Genomic DNA, 16,898 nt, shown 5'->3' with positions numbered 1-16,898 from the left:
CGTTCAGTTTGGAAACTAAGTGATCGTATCATCCTTCATAGAGTAATGTAAAGAAGATAAAGAGGCTCAGAGAAGCCAGTTACGTGATTTAATGCACTCAATAACACAATGAAACCAGGTGTTTCACATCTGTGTCATATTTATGCCAAACAGCTATTAAATGAACACCAATCTGTAATAGGGGCCACTCTGAAAATGAGTCAAAGGCTGGTAGCTTTGTCTAGACGTCAGCTGGTCAGGCAAACTGTGGTAAGGGAACTTTATTTTGTGTAGTTAACCAAATCTTAACCATGTTTGGAAGTGGATCTAGAACCACATTCATGCCACTTAAGTGAATGTGGGATTGAATTCTCTTGAATTCTGATGTGAAATCATCTAATTTAATAAAATGAACCCTCGGAGAGTAAGGAGGCACTGGCATACATCACATTTCGGTACTTTTATCATCCCTCAGTAAAAGACAGGAGCTGAATTTGTTGAGGATCACCCAGCTGACCCAGATACAACATGCATTGCCTCAACAAGACACTGTCACAACTATGGGAAGAAAGGAGCTAACAATAAACCAATAACAAAAGTATGTGAATTATGGAGAGGGCTGCTGTAGTCTATTATTAAAATGATTTGTGTCCCACACTTACATTAGCATTTCATTATGAACTGTTTTCACAATTAGAGTACTTCTCTTTTGAGCTCAGAATGCATTTTCTTCTAATATCTTGCAAACAAATTTCTCAGGCTCTATGAGTAAAACTGACCATCCCTGGAGGTATTTAAAAGCTGGGTAGATGAGGTGCTTAGGGCCATGGTTTAGTGGTGGGATGGCAGTGTTAGGTTAATGGTTGGACTTGATGATCTTAAAGGTCTTCCAACCTCAATGATTCTATGACTCCAAAAGCATTATCAAATCTAGTTTCAGCTGATTTCTCACAAGTGAGCTTAACAATATTTTAGCTCCCAGTAATCTTAATCATACATCGCAATGAAACTGAGAAGAAAAAAATGTTTCTAGCTTTGAATAGAAAAGTAATAAAGCCCTCAGCACAAGAAGGACATGGAACTGTTGGACCAGGTCCAGAGGAGGGACATGAAAATGGTCAGAGGGCTGGAACACCTCTCCTGTGAAGAAAGGCTGGGAGAGTTGGGGTTGCTCAGCCTGGAGAAGAGAAGGCTCTGGGGAGACCTGATTGCAGCCTTTCAGCACTTCTATAGGAAAGATGGGGACAATCTTTTTAGTAGGGCTGGTCGTGACAGGACAAGGGGTAATGGTTTTAAGCTAAAACAGGGTAGATTTAGACTGGATATAAGGAAGAAATTCTTTACCGATGAGGGTGGTGAAACACTGGCACAGGTTGCCCAGAGAGGCAGTGGAAACCCCATCCCTGGAAGCATTCAAGGCCAGGTTGGACGGGGCTCTGAGCAATCTGATCGAGTTAGCGGTGTCCCTGCTCACTGCAGGGGGGTTGGACTAGATGACCTCTAGGGATCCCTTCCAACCCAAAACATTCTATGATTCTATGATTTTATGACATGAGTGGAGGCTTCCAGTGAAATGTGAAGGACTTTTTCATTGATGCAATCTTGGATGCATCTCTGATGTAGACTGATTTTTCAGTTGTAGATATTCCTGTCACCCTACCCTATACACGATAAGCTTCTGTTCAATGCAGCAAGTTGGCTAGAGAGTAGATGGTCTTTTAATACAGCAGCTTACTTTTGTATTCTGATTCAGTTAACTTCATTAAAATTCCTGAAGGGTGCAGGATGTGTCAGTGCCTCCCGTTCAGGAGTGCTTGCCAGAAAAGCTCCTTTGAGGTCCTCACAGCAACAGAAGCTAGTTTCTGCCTGAGGACTGGCAAAGAAACTCTGGTTTCCAATGGGGGAAAGCTGCCCAATGTACAGGGGAACAGACCTTTCCCCTCTAAGTTTTAACCCATCTGGCCCTGCCAGGACTAAGTCATACCTAGTCCTCTTATGCAAAACACAATGCTTACTTTAATACTCCGTATACAACTTAAAAAGGGGGAAAAAAACAGAAAAAAAAAATTCTAATTCCAGGCTAACATCCTGCAGGTATAAAGGGATGCATTTTGTACTTTAAAATATTGACTGTATTTCCATTCCGCAAACCTCCCCACATACATTTTTTATTATTCTTTTAGGTATGTTTAAACAGAACTGGACATTCCTTATAGGATTTTAAATCTTCATAACAGAAATAAAAGGAATTCCTCCTTGTTGTATGTGGTGACAAACAAATAACCAACCTTTCTACTAAGTCCTTTTAAGCATTCTTTGGAGCATTCTATATACAACACATTTACTAAAACCGAAACAGTCATGATTTCACATGTCACAACTTAATAAATACACACAAATGGGCAAAACATCATTTTACAAAATACAAGCAAACAGGGTCACAGCTGCAGTATTTACAGCTGTAGAGAATATTTATGTAGGAAGACTTTTTAAAAAGAAAGCTGAAGTGCCCAAACAATAACTATTTTCACAAGCACTTATTCTAGTATTTGTAATAATACTGCTCTATTGGGTATTTCTTACTGTTGATCAGAAAGATTTGAGGGGGAATACAGTTCACATGATTTAGGTTTCAGTTTAATGCAAGTTAAGGAGGTGTGCAATAGATTAATTGATTGTGTGATTAGACAGTCCTGGAAAGTAGGCAGATGTAGGCAGGATCTAGACTGGCAAGATCCCATTCTTAATTTACTTTGTTCATCACAAATGAAAGAACCCTGCTAAGATGCAAATTAGAAGACATCCACTCTTATCCTAGCATACCTGGGACACAGAGAGAAAGAATTAATCTGCTATTTTGCCTTTTCATTAATATACATTATACACATTAATTAAAATACAATATATTAAACAGGGAAATTTGTAATCAATGAATAATATATGTTACTTTCCATACAATGGAATAAATTATTGTTGAAAAACATGAATTACATGAATATAAAAACACTACAAATACTATAATGTTAAAATATCGATGTTTTCTTAAATAGCTTGCTTTCTTCATTAGCATTGTGGACAAAGATTGGGCATGTATCAGAAGACCACAGAATCATAGAATTGTTTAGGCTGGAAAAGTCTCAAAAGATCATTGGTCCAACCATTAAACTAGCACTGCCAAGTGCTACCAGTAAACCATGTCCCTAAGCACCACATTTAGGCATCTTTTAAATATCTCCAGGGATGGGGACTCGACCACTTCCCTGGGAAGCCTATTCCAATGCTTGACAACCCTTTTGGTGGAGAAATTTGTCCAATCTAAACCTCCCCTGGCCCAACTTGAGGCTATTTCCTTTTTCCTATCGCCTGTTACCTGGGAGAAGAGACTGACCCTCACCTCGCTACAGCTTCCTGTCAGGCAGTTGTAGAGGGCAGTAAGGTCTCCCCTCAGCCTCCTCTTCTCCAGACTCAACAACCCCAGCTCCCTCAGCCGTTCCTCGTAAGACTTGTGCTCCAGACTCCTCACCAGCTTCCTTGCCCTTCTCTGAACACGCTCCAGTGCCTCAACGTCCTTCTTGTAGTGAGGGGCCCAAAACTGAACACAGTATTTGAGGTGTGGCCTCACCAGCACTGAGTACAGGGGCGCGATCACTTCCCTGCTCCTGCTGGTCACACTATTCCTGATACAAGCCAGGATGATGTTGGCCTTCTTGGCCACCTGGGCACACTGCTGGCTCATATTCAGCCGGCTGTCAACCAACAACCCCAGGTCCTTTTCCACCGGGCAGCTCTCCAGACACTCATTCCCAAGCCAGTAATGGGGTTGTTGTGACCCAAGTGCAGGACCTGTCACTGAGCCTTCTTGAACTTCATACAATTGGCCTCGGTCCATCATTGCAGGAAAAGAAATGAAAAATCTTAGACTTTTGTCCTACAGGTGATTTGGGAGACCTTAATTTCTTCATAAAAATCAGTGAAAAATCTTTTATGAAACCCATACATTATTACGAAAGGAGACTGACTTTGGCTGTAATGAAACATGACTATTCTCCAGGTGAAAAAAGCATTAAATAATACATCCCACAGTGGCACAAAGGATTAGGAAATGTATTCCATGGAATGCAGAATGTATTTCAACAGATGTGCAAAAGACTGTTTTTTCCGTGAAACAAAATTTTTGTTTTCTTTTATCCCTGTCCCCATCCCTGCCAACAACCTTAAATCCTGAGTGTTACCCTAGGCTGCATTTCACAAGTCACAAGAACATCCTTTCCTCCGACACATGCTTTAGCAGCAGCATGAATTTACACATTATTTTCTCAAAGACTATATAAAGTTCCACATCAGGCAAATCAAAGGCTAATCTGCTTGCTCCATGGTGGCTTTATATTCTATTGTAAAACTGATTCTACCAAAGATGGAAAGAAAATATTTTATAATCTACCTACATGAACTAAAGACGAGATATGGCGACTGGTGGTCGGGGGGGGCGGAATAATGCCTTCTATTACTTTTACTTGTACCTTACAATGTACAGGTTTTTTCTATGTGCTAAAAATTAACAAAACAATTTCTATTCACATCAACAGTGCAAAACTGGGCCCACAGGTCATTTTTCCACATAAAGGAATATTCAGTATTAGAAAAGACAATAATAATTCATGAAATACACTGTCTCTTCAATTGTATCCTGAAGTGAAAAAACATTAGATGCACTGCAGTATAAAATACATTTAATAGGTTTTCTTCATTTGTTTTGGCTTCATTTTGAAAATTAATCTTGTCCATAAAACTTTGCAAGAATTAAAAATGAACTAAAGAAGCTCCATGCATTACCTGACTCCTGTGAACATTTCTATCTAAAAATAGCTTTTAAAATTCATACAGGCATTAAGCTGCTGTCTCCAATAGCGAAATCGTTCAAAGCATCACAGCTTTAATGAAATTTTAGATTTGTAAGATAAAAGTGAAATCACAGGTAGGTTAATGTGGGTGCGAAAAGAGGTGGACATTTGCAGTGAAACAAAGGGGTATCTGGCTTACAAATGAAGTTTTTATACACCAGCAAAAAAAGCCCCACTATATAAAATGCAGTTGTTGCTGCTGTGGGTGGGTCTTTGCTTGAATTAAATGCTTTCTCTCCAAGAACCAACTCAGGAACTCTGCAGCAGTAGATGCGTTAGAGTCTTTCGTTCAAGAATATGTACTCAGTGGCTTAAAAGCTGGATAAACCAAATGAAGTAATGAGAGACTATCATACATTTGCTTCCATCTAACAGATCCTCTGTTATGTTAACACCTGTGTAAATTCCATTTCCCTCTGTCATTATGGAAATTTGCCTAGTCAAGCACAAAAGATGTGAGGTCATCATCTTTTTAGTATGTTAATCCACTACAAAATATAATTGGAGCAGACAGACAGTGTCTGGCTTGGTTATTTATCCTCCTAAGATCAATAAACTTGGAAAACACTAAATTCCGTTTCTTCTGGAGCACCCTGAACAATCAACAGCTAGAAAGATGGGATAAGTGAACAGACTCTGGCAATTTGGAATATTTTGGACAGAAAACTGCAGGGACATTGTGTGGTCAAAAGGAAGTTGAAAAAAATTACACATGGAAGCAGAAAAGCCTTGTTTTCTACAGATCTAGGACCTTGTCAAATCTGTCCTTATGAAGCAGAGTCATAAGCTATTAAGGATCAACTATATTGTGGTTTTTTCTAAAGGAAAGCCTCCAATATTTAGCACTACTGTAACAGATCAGGTGATTTAAATTTTCACTATATTTCACTAATGAGGGAACAGCTTTCATAAGGGCAGAATTACTAGCATGCATTTGTCTCACTGGGACAGCAGGATTTCACTGGTGTTGGGAGCTCCAGCCTTTATGTCAGCAACGTGCAGTGCTGCAGGCTTTCTGAGATCTGAAAGATGGTGTGTTGAGGTTGTTGTATTTTCTCCCATGAGAACTGTGGCCTTTCACAGGAAGGTCAGAGAAAGAAAGAGGAACTTTGTGCTGGATCAGACTGTTCTAAAAGAAAGTTAAGGTTATCCCCACTCCTGCTTTTTGTCAGTCTGCTCTAGTTAGACTAGAAGATCTTAAGGAAAGGGAATGTATTTTAGATGTGTTTGTATAGTGTTTCCAGCAAGGGCCTCACTTCAGCTGAGGACATTTATATGCACAAAAGTGTCTGACAGAGAACCAATGATCTTTATCTGGGTTGCTTTACCCAGTGAAGACTTTTAGAGATATTAACTTATTGAGCTCTGTGGGTTCATGGCTTTCTAGCCTTATGCTTCTCCAGACCCAGATGCCTTGCTTCAAGGGGTGGTATATGTCTGCTACTCCTCACTTTGCTAAAACGAATCATGCAGTCCAGTAAAAGATCACAGACCTAAACTGTGTATTTGGGGCTCATGGGCCTCCGAACTGCCAACACTATCAAACTATACCTCGTAATCCAAGTATTGACTAGACAACTCTGTAATCTGCAGCCTTTCAAGTTTTGCAGGATCCTGCGCAGGACTGCAGAATGCCATCACATGATTACTGCAAACTTACAAAAACTCTGCACTGCCTATATTTTTCATAATTTATAGGCTTTGCACCAACAGTATTGAAGAGATGAGCAAAATCACTGTTACTAGCTCACCGATGCCCTCATGTGGTCAGAAAAACTGCTTGGTCTAAAGTAGAAAATACAGAGCCGGGGGTGGTGGTGGGGAGAAGGCCTAGCCACTCTTGCTAAAGGTCTTGATTTTATCTCGAATCAAGAGCTGCAGCTTTGCCCAGCTCAGTCTTAACATCAGGAAAAATCTGGGGTTTTCTTAAAATGTTACAAAGTAAAATACACTTTTAAAAAAAGGAAAAAAAAATATAAAAGTTGTCAGTATAAAGTAGATTCTGAGCAGTAAATATGAACAAGTTGGGATCACTGAAACTTCCAAATCAATTATTCTTCAGATAAACATCCAACCTAAAAAATAAATTTCATCAGGCGAACTCGTATTACCCTAAACTTTCAAGTACAAGCTGCAGCTTCAGAAATCAAAATAAAAAAAGAATGCATTCAAGAAAAACAAAAATATTAATTCGCTTAAAGGGTGAATAATTCATGTAGAGTTCTGCATGATTAGTTGAGCAGAATACAAATAGAATAAATGACACTATTCAAGGGAGGGAGTAAGATGATTGTCACCCAGAGATGGCAGAGAATCAAACAACTACAGATTTTCTGGTCGTAGCCCAAGTAACAGAAACAGACATAAAGGAAACCCCCTTCCATTTCTGAGAATCCATTTCCTTAAATCCATAAATAATGCCTTCCACACTGAGAATAGGATTTGAATCTGGACTGCTGACAGCTAAAGGCAGGGATCTCCCAGGTAAGTTGTGTCTGAGGTGCCACTACTGGCGGTGGTGTCTGAAGAGCCGCATGGTGTTTCTTTCACTGTGAGCTCTTCAGGCTTTCTTGGTTATAACAGGAGCTCACATGCTTAGCTCAGAAGTAGACACTGAAATGCCTACAGGTCTGGAGATGGACCCTGCTCCTTCTCCTTGCTGTTACTTTTCAATATTTTCAAGCACAGCCACAGCAATCTGCCTGAGCTGCTTGTGTGCAAGTACATGCAAACATTGTTTAAGGCAGTGAAAACTAAACTGCTTTTGCCTGTAAAAACTAAGCCTTATTTATTAAGTACAATATACCTGCTGCTTTTTTTTTGATCTAATACAGTCTCGAGAAGAAGCAGGGTATAGCTGACCACGTGTATCCTTCTCTGGGAGGTAAATGTTTATCTCCTGACACTCCACCAAGGCTCATGGAAGGCTGTGTGGTGTTCAGTGAGTATAGGTCTTGGTGAAAAATTGCAAGAAAGAAAAGGAGACCCTCTCTAAACAAGCTAAGATTTTAATAAGACAGTTTGATCAACAAACTCCCATGAGTTAGTTGAACTTGAAGCACGCTTTCAAAGGGTTTAGCCATTAATAAACCAAGGTATGACTGCTGCAAAGGAAAACATAGCCATTCATTTCATATGAATGAGAGTGTTTACAAGGCTCTCTGGATCTTTTTGTTATTGATGTTTTATTTCCTCAACAACTATACAGATGATTTCCAAAATCCTCTAAGGAAAGCTCCTCCATCATATTATGAAAACTCAAAGGCAGCTACACAACATTTCGTTTATTCTGTAATAGCACTATGAGGGAATGAAAGGAACAGATCTAAGAGTCCTTCCAAAAAATCAACAATAATTCAGGACTAAAAGCACTCTACATATCAGCCACCTTCCCTTTTCCCTTGTTCTGGCCATAAAATGGAGAAGTCAGATTGCAAAGACTGTTAATAAACATGACATTTTTTTATTTTATTTTTAGATCCTTCTATAGATTTTACTAGACAATAGTTTGTATACTGTATCATCCTGCATTCCTGATGACCTCCACCTATTTTATGATTGCTCTGAACCTCTTGCTGTTGCAATTGGAGGCCAGTCCAAGTGTGTCCAACCCCCTCCATTCTAAGAGATCAAAATGCATCTGGGAAACAGGAGGGTGTGAGTACATCCACAGAAAGTTTCTCATTTTCTGAGTCCAGGTAGGTGCCTCAGCTATATTCTAGCTCTGTATCAGGCGTACACCAGCTAAAATAACCCTTGGATGCAAAAGCCAGACAAGGCGCAGGACTTGTGCCAACAGGTCTTTTAACCAGCAGACTACAGACAAGGACCTGACATAAGGAGGGAGAAGTACTGTTGCACTCCTCATGGCTAAGTAAATGTGTAACACAGGGACCCAGAGACCTTTTCCTAAATTGCTCTAAAATCTCCTTGTCTAATCTCTTCCTTCCAATCTTGTTCATTATGAAATACAGCCCCTGAGGGATCTGGTACCTGCAAAGTTATGACGATCTCCTGTGGTGATTCTAATTCAAGAGAGTTGGTGTCAAGGTACATCTGGACAAAAAAATGAACTTTTGTGTGTGTCTATATCAACGCATGTATGTAATATGTATGTGTGTGAACATATATATATATCCACAACTACATATGTATACCTCCCCCCCCCCCCCATTTTATATGATTGTGTTTCTTTTAATTTAAAACCTGACATATTTGGCATTATGATTACTTTAAAAATGTACTCACCTGTGACTCCAGTTCAACAAAGGCTTTACCTGAAGTCCAGGTAGGATAGGAACATATATTTCTAATGATGGACCTGGCATCTCATAATAGCTACTTATGTTTGCTTTTGCCCTTATCAGATCTAAAGGTTGGATGGATTGCAGGAGAAAGTCTGAATGTTGGGATCTACTACTGAGTGCCGCTGAATTCATTAAAAGGCTGTTTTTAGAAAAATGTCCTTGCATCATGGATGATTTGAGCAGTTAAGACACACACACACAAAAACCCTTAATTTTTTTAGCTATTGGTGATGAACACATATACATTGCCCTTTTACACTACTGATATGAACCATCTGTTCATGTCTCTAGCTGTTCACAGGACATAGAATAACTTATGTGTTCTGTTATCATTTTGAGTGCTGATATAAGACTGTGAAAACAGCTATTTAAATCTGAGAAAAATATCTATTTATTGCATTTCTTGAGCTTTGATGAATATGTCTATACTCATCTCAGCAAAGCATGTTTCAGCCTCGAGCTATCTAGAGTTGACATTTGTTTTCCTAGGCGGCTGCACTGCACTTATATGCAATTTTTTGCCCAATTTAAGGTATGTTTGTACCGACTGCAGCACTGAAGGACATTCAAGCTACTCAGCTTGACCACACAGTATGTTTATATATCCTTATGGGTGTATACTGCATTTATCCCACCTCTGATGCTGCAGCATAGACATACAGCGTGGACTTCAACAAGTGACCTGCCTTCCTTATGTCTCAGTTCCCTCCTCTGGAAAGCAATGATAACGCTTACTGGCTCTAGATGTTGCGATAATAACATATTTAAATGTTTAGGGGTATCTAAAGGGAAACTACTTATGGATGGATGAAGTAATTTTTTTTTCACTTCTCCATTTAGCTAGTTACAATGATTCATGATTTGTGGAAACACTGTATCAGTAAAATGAAAACTAGTCACAGCAGAAACCAAAAGAACACGCCTCTAGCACTACTGGGAAAAGGAATCGCAGTTAACGATAAAAGCATTCATTTTTGACAGGAAACTATTCTCTTAGTCAGTTCTCCAGGGCAGATGATCTTGAATGACATCCCCCAAAACCTTAACCTAAAGCCTTCCCTATTCTTACATACATTTCATTCATGTCTCCTTTTAGTGTCAAGGCCCAAAACATCCAAAATATATCCAACTCATGCTGAGTTGTCCACCTCTAGGACCTCTTCTAACAGAATGAATCTGGGCCAGTACTGCATTAGTTTCTACACACTATTGCAGAACTGTCCCGAGTGCATTTGTTGTTCAAACCACTGGTGGGAAGCAAAGATATTTTTTTCTTTCATGCGTTTTTCTAGATTCATTCCACATCTCAGTTTTGCGATGCTGTGAACTCTTAACGCAGCTTAACTGTTCAGTTGGCTTTTTCCAAGAAAATAGACAGATCAGGTCATGTCACAAAAGCAAAGTGGGGGAAAAAAAGGGAGAGAACATTTCTAGGCTGCTGCTTGTCTCTGGAAGGGCCTGTTTTCATATTAAGGAATTGTCCAAGTAAAGGTCTTCCCCCAGTACGGTGGACTATTACTGACAGACACTATGTGAATGGTCTTCAGTGACACGGGCTGTCGAAATGTTTTGAGCTGACCTAGCGGGTAGAAACCTGTTCTGAGCAGATGTCAGTGTCTCTCTTACACACTTCCTTTGGACTGACCCAAAGTAGGACATGATTTTTTAAGCTGAGCACTGCCCATCAGTCTTAAGACTAAAGAGCTGGGACGATGGAAGTGTTTTATTTTTCAGGTTCTGCACAGCACATGCACTTGCTCATGGGTGAGCATAGGTGTAATTTTACTCTCTGAAGCAAAAGAAACTTTTGGTAGCGGACATGTTTTTAAACAGCTGGTATTAGCAAGGCTGGTGCCCACTCAATTCACATTTGCTGCACCCTTCCCTTGTTCAGTCCTACAGTATGAGATATTTTCATTACATTGGCTGAATCTAGATCATTTAAGAAACCCACCTGAGCTCTTATAGCAGATATAACCTGAGCCAAACATTTCAGATTTTTAAGTTTCTGAGGAGAACACACACTATACAGAACAACTATGTAGAGTGGATCTCTGTTGTAGGCCAAAGAGATACTGAAGAAGAAGTGTACTGTAGAACAGGCAGGCCTTGAGCTTTAAGATCTGGGATCTACCAGGAGATTGTGACCCTGTTTTAGGATTACAGCAGAAAGATGGGAAAATGGAAAGAAGTATCTTCTTTCACATAGACAAAAATCTGATTTCATTTCCAACTAAGTACTTGAATGTTTATGAGGAAGGCTTGCTATACTGAAAATTAAAGAGTCCATAGGAAATTAAAAGAATTGCAAGCACTTAACTCATTATGCCTTTATATATAGCCACAAACACACAGCACTGCGATTTCAAAAAACCGTCTCATGCACGTAAGAGATGATGCATCTACTGCAGGTTCCACACACACATCAAACAACACAGAGACCAAAAAAACCTGCCAAAATAAACCCCTAAGAAACCTTAGATTACAACAATAGTTTGAGGGTTTTTTTCATCAATCAGATCACTTCTTTGGACAATCTTGGTAGTGAAATAACGAGAGACCATCCTCAGCTTTGGGATGTCATTTTGCATGGTGATATTGTCTTGATCAAGACTACACAAGGATTGCAAAAAATGTTGTGATTCAATTTTGAGGTTTGGATATATATTACCATTAATTACAAGCCAACAGTTTGTAATCTTTGACCAAGTACATTTTTCTGCACTCAACAGGTTTGGGTATGTCCTGGGACTTTTGAAAACAATGACATTCTGAGTATAATCCTTACATAGCATAAAACATTTTGGGCAACAGTCTACAGTGAGAGAACATTAAGTGGAATGCATACAGAAATAAATAGTTTTTCTGATAATCATGGATAAATGAAAAGATTTTGTTGTACAGATTTCAGGTGCCTAAAGTGCACAATGCTTTACCATCTATTGAAATACCTCTAAATGATCCAACTTTTAATTATTTTTATGTAAGCATTATCCTTTATCTAAATGAGACGTAACAGTAAGCAATGCTTACTGAAAAACACCACCTCAGCTATATCAGAATGTAATCAGTGTTTTTTCTACTTAATTTCTATCAATAACCCTTTGATGCAAAAAGTAACACAAACTTATCAGTGTTTGCCTATTGCCATGAAACTTTAGGGCAAGATTTTAAAAAATGTCTTTCAAATTCTTTTCAGATATTTGATAATGAATTGACCTTGTTCTCAGAAACACCAGTGAAAAAACCCAACAATTTTTGGATTTCAAGTAGAGTTCATAGCTTTAGAAAATCTAGTATTTTGTTTAGATTTTGTATTTTAGGCCTTCTAATTTAATAATTTCAGAGTACTGTATTCATCTTTTGCATTTAAAACTTCAATAAATGAAGAACATTTCTGACCTGCCTATATAAATGCAAACTTTTGTAAACATAGACCATATTTCCAGAAACTATTTTTGTAGCCACAAGACTTTAGGATTTTGAACTCTGCTGAGTGTATCAACAAAACAAAACAAATGTTGACTATTTTGAAGACTGCCACAACTTTATATCAAGGGAGCCTAATTACTGATTATAAGTGGAACAGCTGTTTGTTTTCCTCTGTTTCGTTACTTATGTACATCCAGCCTGTTTCTGAGATCTAATGTGTTTGTAAAAGCCAAAATGCAGGCCTAGAAGATAGTACCAATAGTTCCAACCAAAGGCTGCAGATTTGTTTTCTGTTCTTTGAATCTATATTTATATTGAAAGTCCTCTAACTCTTTTCTCTCTAAAGTCAGGAAGCTTCAGAGAGATTCTGTGTGGTTTTGCAGAACAGTGGTTTCCAACCACCTAGACAGGTCTCATGTTGGTCTAAGAACATCATCATGAAGGGATAATAAGCTTTGCTAAACCTGTAGTAGCTTTGTGGGATGCATCAATGGCAACTTTTAGGGAAGGGGGAATTGGGGGTGGTAGGAAATGAATGCTAGTGATATGTGGAACACTGACAATTTTCTTAGGTGAGCTTCTGCTACAAGATGATTGGGAATGATGGGTTTGGTCAAGGAATTAGAGATGCCTCATAGAAACTCAACATGAGAATGATCATGAAATGTTATACAAAAGAAGATGACTTTCATACACTTGAATGAACAGATTGACATGTGGCTGCAAAATATCTCCAATTCTGTAAAAACAGGTATCAGGAAATATTTAGCTGCAGCTTTCTTAGCAAAGTAATTGTCTCTGGAGCAGGAAACACTGGAGTTCTTGCCATGTTTATCTTACCCAGGGAATATACATTAATATGTTTTCAAGCTAACAGGATCCTTTCATTTGCAGAAATGAGTGCCTTAATAACGTACAGCTGTTTGTGACTAGGTCCATTGAAAAATTGAGTTAAGTAGGCAAGCTGAAGGCCTTCATCTCCAGACAGCAAAGTATAGAGTTTACACAGCAACCACATATCTATTATCTTATTGGAGATGTACATAAAACAAAATAAAAATTTAATTTGTTGCTTATTGCTCTGTAATGCCTTTGTAAACAAGTTTCTTAGGTCTCATTATCTTTCCATTTAAAGCAAAGTGTGTAAAGTAGAGAAGGAGGTGTTAGTGATAATGACACAAGTCTGAAGATCACATAGGAGGCCTCGTTTCAGCCCTTTAGCTCAAATCAAACAGTATGCCATTTTGAGTTCTGCCAAACCACTGACTTCAGCTATATACCCTGTGTTGACAGAGGGAAAAAAGAAGACTTTACCTTGAAATGTGCCTACTAATTCGAGAGGCAGGCTGTCAGGAAAGAGAAATTCTACAACGGATCTTGAAAACTGCTTTGTGACTGTGGGATAACTTCTTAGCCTTTTTTCTTAAAATGGTTACTTGACATTACTAGTTAAATGAGTTAAAATTTTCTGATGATGTGCACCCAGCCAGTATTCTCTAATATTTAGTTGACTGTGATTGACAGTACAGTAATACTGTTGAATAAAATTACAAGTCATTAAAAAAAAAAAAAAAGAAGGAAAAACAACTATTAAAACAAGTGAAACTCTAACTGTTCCTCCTCGCTCTTTTCATTTCTACTGGTCAACTTGATCAGTAGATGAAATTGGGCTGGTGTAAACCAACTATATCTGACCATAAGATGGTGCTAGTGCTACTGCATTGGTAATAAAAATGGCACTGGCAAAGCAACAAGCATCCACACAAATGTGCTACTGAGTAATAGTTTCCTTTTCTCGTGACTTTTATGAAAGGCATTTGCTGAGGTCCAGTAACAAGAACACATCAGTTCTTGCACATGTTTCTGTAACTGCAGAGTATCTTGCAGAAAGGGAGCTCAGAGTGGGAAAAGAAAGTGAAATAAGAGCCATGGTTTTAGCCTAATAAATCTCATTCACGCTTGAGATAACTGGACACTTTGTAAACAAAAATATAGAGAGATCTGATTTAGAGAAGATTCATACTGTTTTTTGATTCTAATATACTATGAAAGTGGTTACAAAAATTAATGAAACAGAAATAATTGCAATTGTGGAGACAGGATCATCCTAGTCAAAAGTGGAGAATTCCTCCTAAAGCACATTCTAGTACTTTGAAGTAAAGTGATAGCTTCTCCAATCACTAACAGAAATTAAAAATGCAGTTGAATAGTCCTGAATTTTCCCTCTGTGTAGCAATAGTGATCATACATATTAGCCAGTGCATTAACACTTGTGTATACATACGTACATGCACACACAGCATACATGTATATGATGTATATTTTCAACACCTACCTACACAATCCACATGAGAACCTGGCCACATGGAGACCCTTGTAACTCTACTCAGCTTGGAAAATTTTAAAATTAGCCAAAGGCACTACTGTGAACCCAAAGCATCTTCCACCTAGGCTTCAAGTTTCTTTTCTAAAGTACAAACACAGTAATTTTTTCCAAGTATTTGAACTCTGGGAAAGTATATAATTTCCTTAAAAATTAATTTCATTATTCTACACTTTGAAAGTTGAAGTTAAAAATCAGCAGGAGATAAAGAATTGATTTGCATTTAAATGTACTGGAATTTGGCAAAAATACAAACACTGCAAGACAAAGAGACTGTCAGTAACCGTGATTACATAGGTCACAAATAAGCTTTTTAATTAAGCTATTGTGTCTTTTTTTTCAGTGAAGACTTCTATTCAACTTTTCTCGCAGGCGTATTTCTACTTCACAGTGTTTTTCAACACAGATCCTCCTTGACCCCTCTCCCAGCTGATAACTCATTTGCAACTCATTTTGTCAAATGTTTTTCACTTCAGCTTTGTGAACTCCTACCTGCACAGGACGACCATCTTCTTGGCCAATCATGTTCCTCCAGTCCTGCAGCGACCGCTGGAGGCTGTCCAGCCCAGTCTCCCAAAGCCTCACACCGCCTCCCATGTCGACAGTGACCAAACCTACTTTGCCCAGTGGTGCCAACAAGGCATCGGTGTCCGAGATCTTAGAGAGCCAAGATGTGTAAGGAGAGAGAGACTGTGATCTGAAAAACAAAAATTGATGTGATTTTTCTTGAAGTTGCAATTAAAAAGAGGATAAGTATTTCTGCAGTTAAGGTGGCAATTAAATGAAATTACATCCTCATTTCACGAGAGACTATAACTAAGACCTATTTTATCTGAAACATTCCAGCTACTGAAAGTGGGTATGATCGAAAGATACTTGTCAGTATAAAAAGCAGTATAAAAGATCAGGCTGAAAAGGAATGTGTTGCCTAACCCACTGCTGTATCTCATCTATCTGAAGAAAATCAGTCATTACAAAAAACTGTAAAGAAAATGAAAAATTTTAATGTGTTATAGAAAAATACAAAACTACAGAAGAAATAGGAGAGAATGTGACCTGGGCACTGAGGAAAATATCTTTCCATCAACTCAACTTAAAGTAACACCTTTCTCTAGTGCTTTAATAAAAAATGAAGATTTAAACACTCATTTAAAGATGGCACAGCTTCACACACAGAGAATCTTTGTACTGTTTTAAACTGTCAACTTGCAGACAAAAATTTACTGCTGAAACAAAGGGCCTAATAGCTACATAATATGAAGGGAAATTTAGATAAAGTAAGAAAGAATCTCTGCATTTTTTTCAGTACTGTTAATAACATGCACAATGACTTGGCAACTTGCACTAATACTACAATTAATAATCTTCAAAGATAAAAGAGGCAGTAACACATATGCTTCTACCTAAGACTGAAATTGCGATGAACCAATTCAACTGAAGAAGAGTTATCCTAGTATTTGACCAGGCTAATTATGACAGAAGGAGGAAAGGTTGTTAGATTTTAGCAAAAAACTATTCATATACATGAAAAGTCACCTTATTTATAAATTCTTAATGAAGAACATTTTTAAATGTTCTTGAAAGGTAGACAAGGTGCTTAGGGCCATGGTTTAGTGGTGGGATGGCAGGGTTAGGTTAACGGTTGGACTTGATGATCTTAAAGGTCTTTTCCAAACTAAAAGATTCTATGATTCTACGTATGTGGACTTCCACTCAGATTTGCCATAAATAGCTTAAATCCTCATACTAGGTTAAGGGTCACGATGTTGAAGTTTGGCTTTGTAATTTTTGTAATTTCGTATAAAATTCTAGTGTAAAATAAAGCATGATTCACTACTATTTCTACGTTAATGTCTTACATTTTTGAATGACTGTGTAAGACGTAGGCCAACGGAT

The 16,898-nt window shown here is 38.3% G+C and overlaps 1 protein-coding gene across 1 annotated transcript in view; it reads right to left on the bottom strand.

Moving 5' to 3' along the window:
* VWA8 (von Willebrand factor A domain containing 8) overlaps nucleotides 1–16,898 on the bottom strand; it is a 178,274-nt gene that overhangs the window by 29,034 nt on the left and 132,342 nt on the right. The window contains exon 36 of the mRNA XM_009645253.2: nucleotides 15,495–15,699. Within this exon, the coding sequence (XP_009643548.2) occupies nucleotides 15,495–15,699 (205 nt within the window). The remainder of the gene's footprint in view (nucleotides 1–15,494; nucleotides 15,700–16,898) is intronic.

Source organism: Egretta garzetta, unplaced genomic scaffold (assembly GCF_000687185.1).
Source record: "Egretta garzetta isolate BGI_Z169 unplaced genomic scaffold, ASM68718v1 scaffold351, whole genome shotgun sequence".
In the NCBI taxonomy this organism is placed as follows: Eukaryota; Metazoa; Chordata; class Aves; order Pelecaniformes; family Ardeidae; genus Egretta; species Egretta garzetta.
Note: the sequence above shows the minus strand (reverse complement) of the source record. Positions and strands in the feature narration are given on the sequence as shown.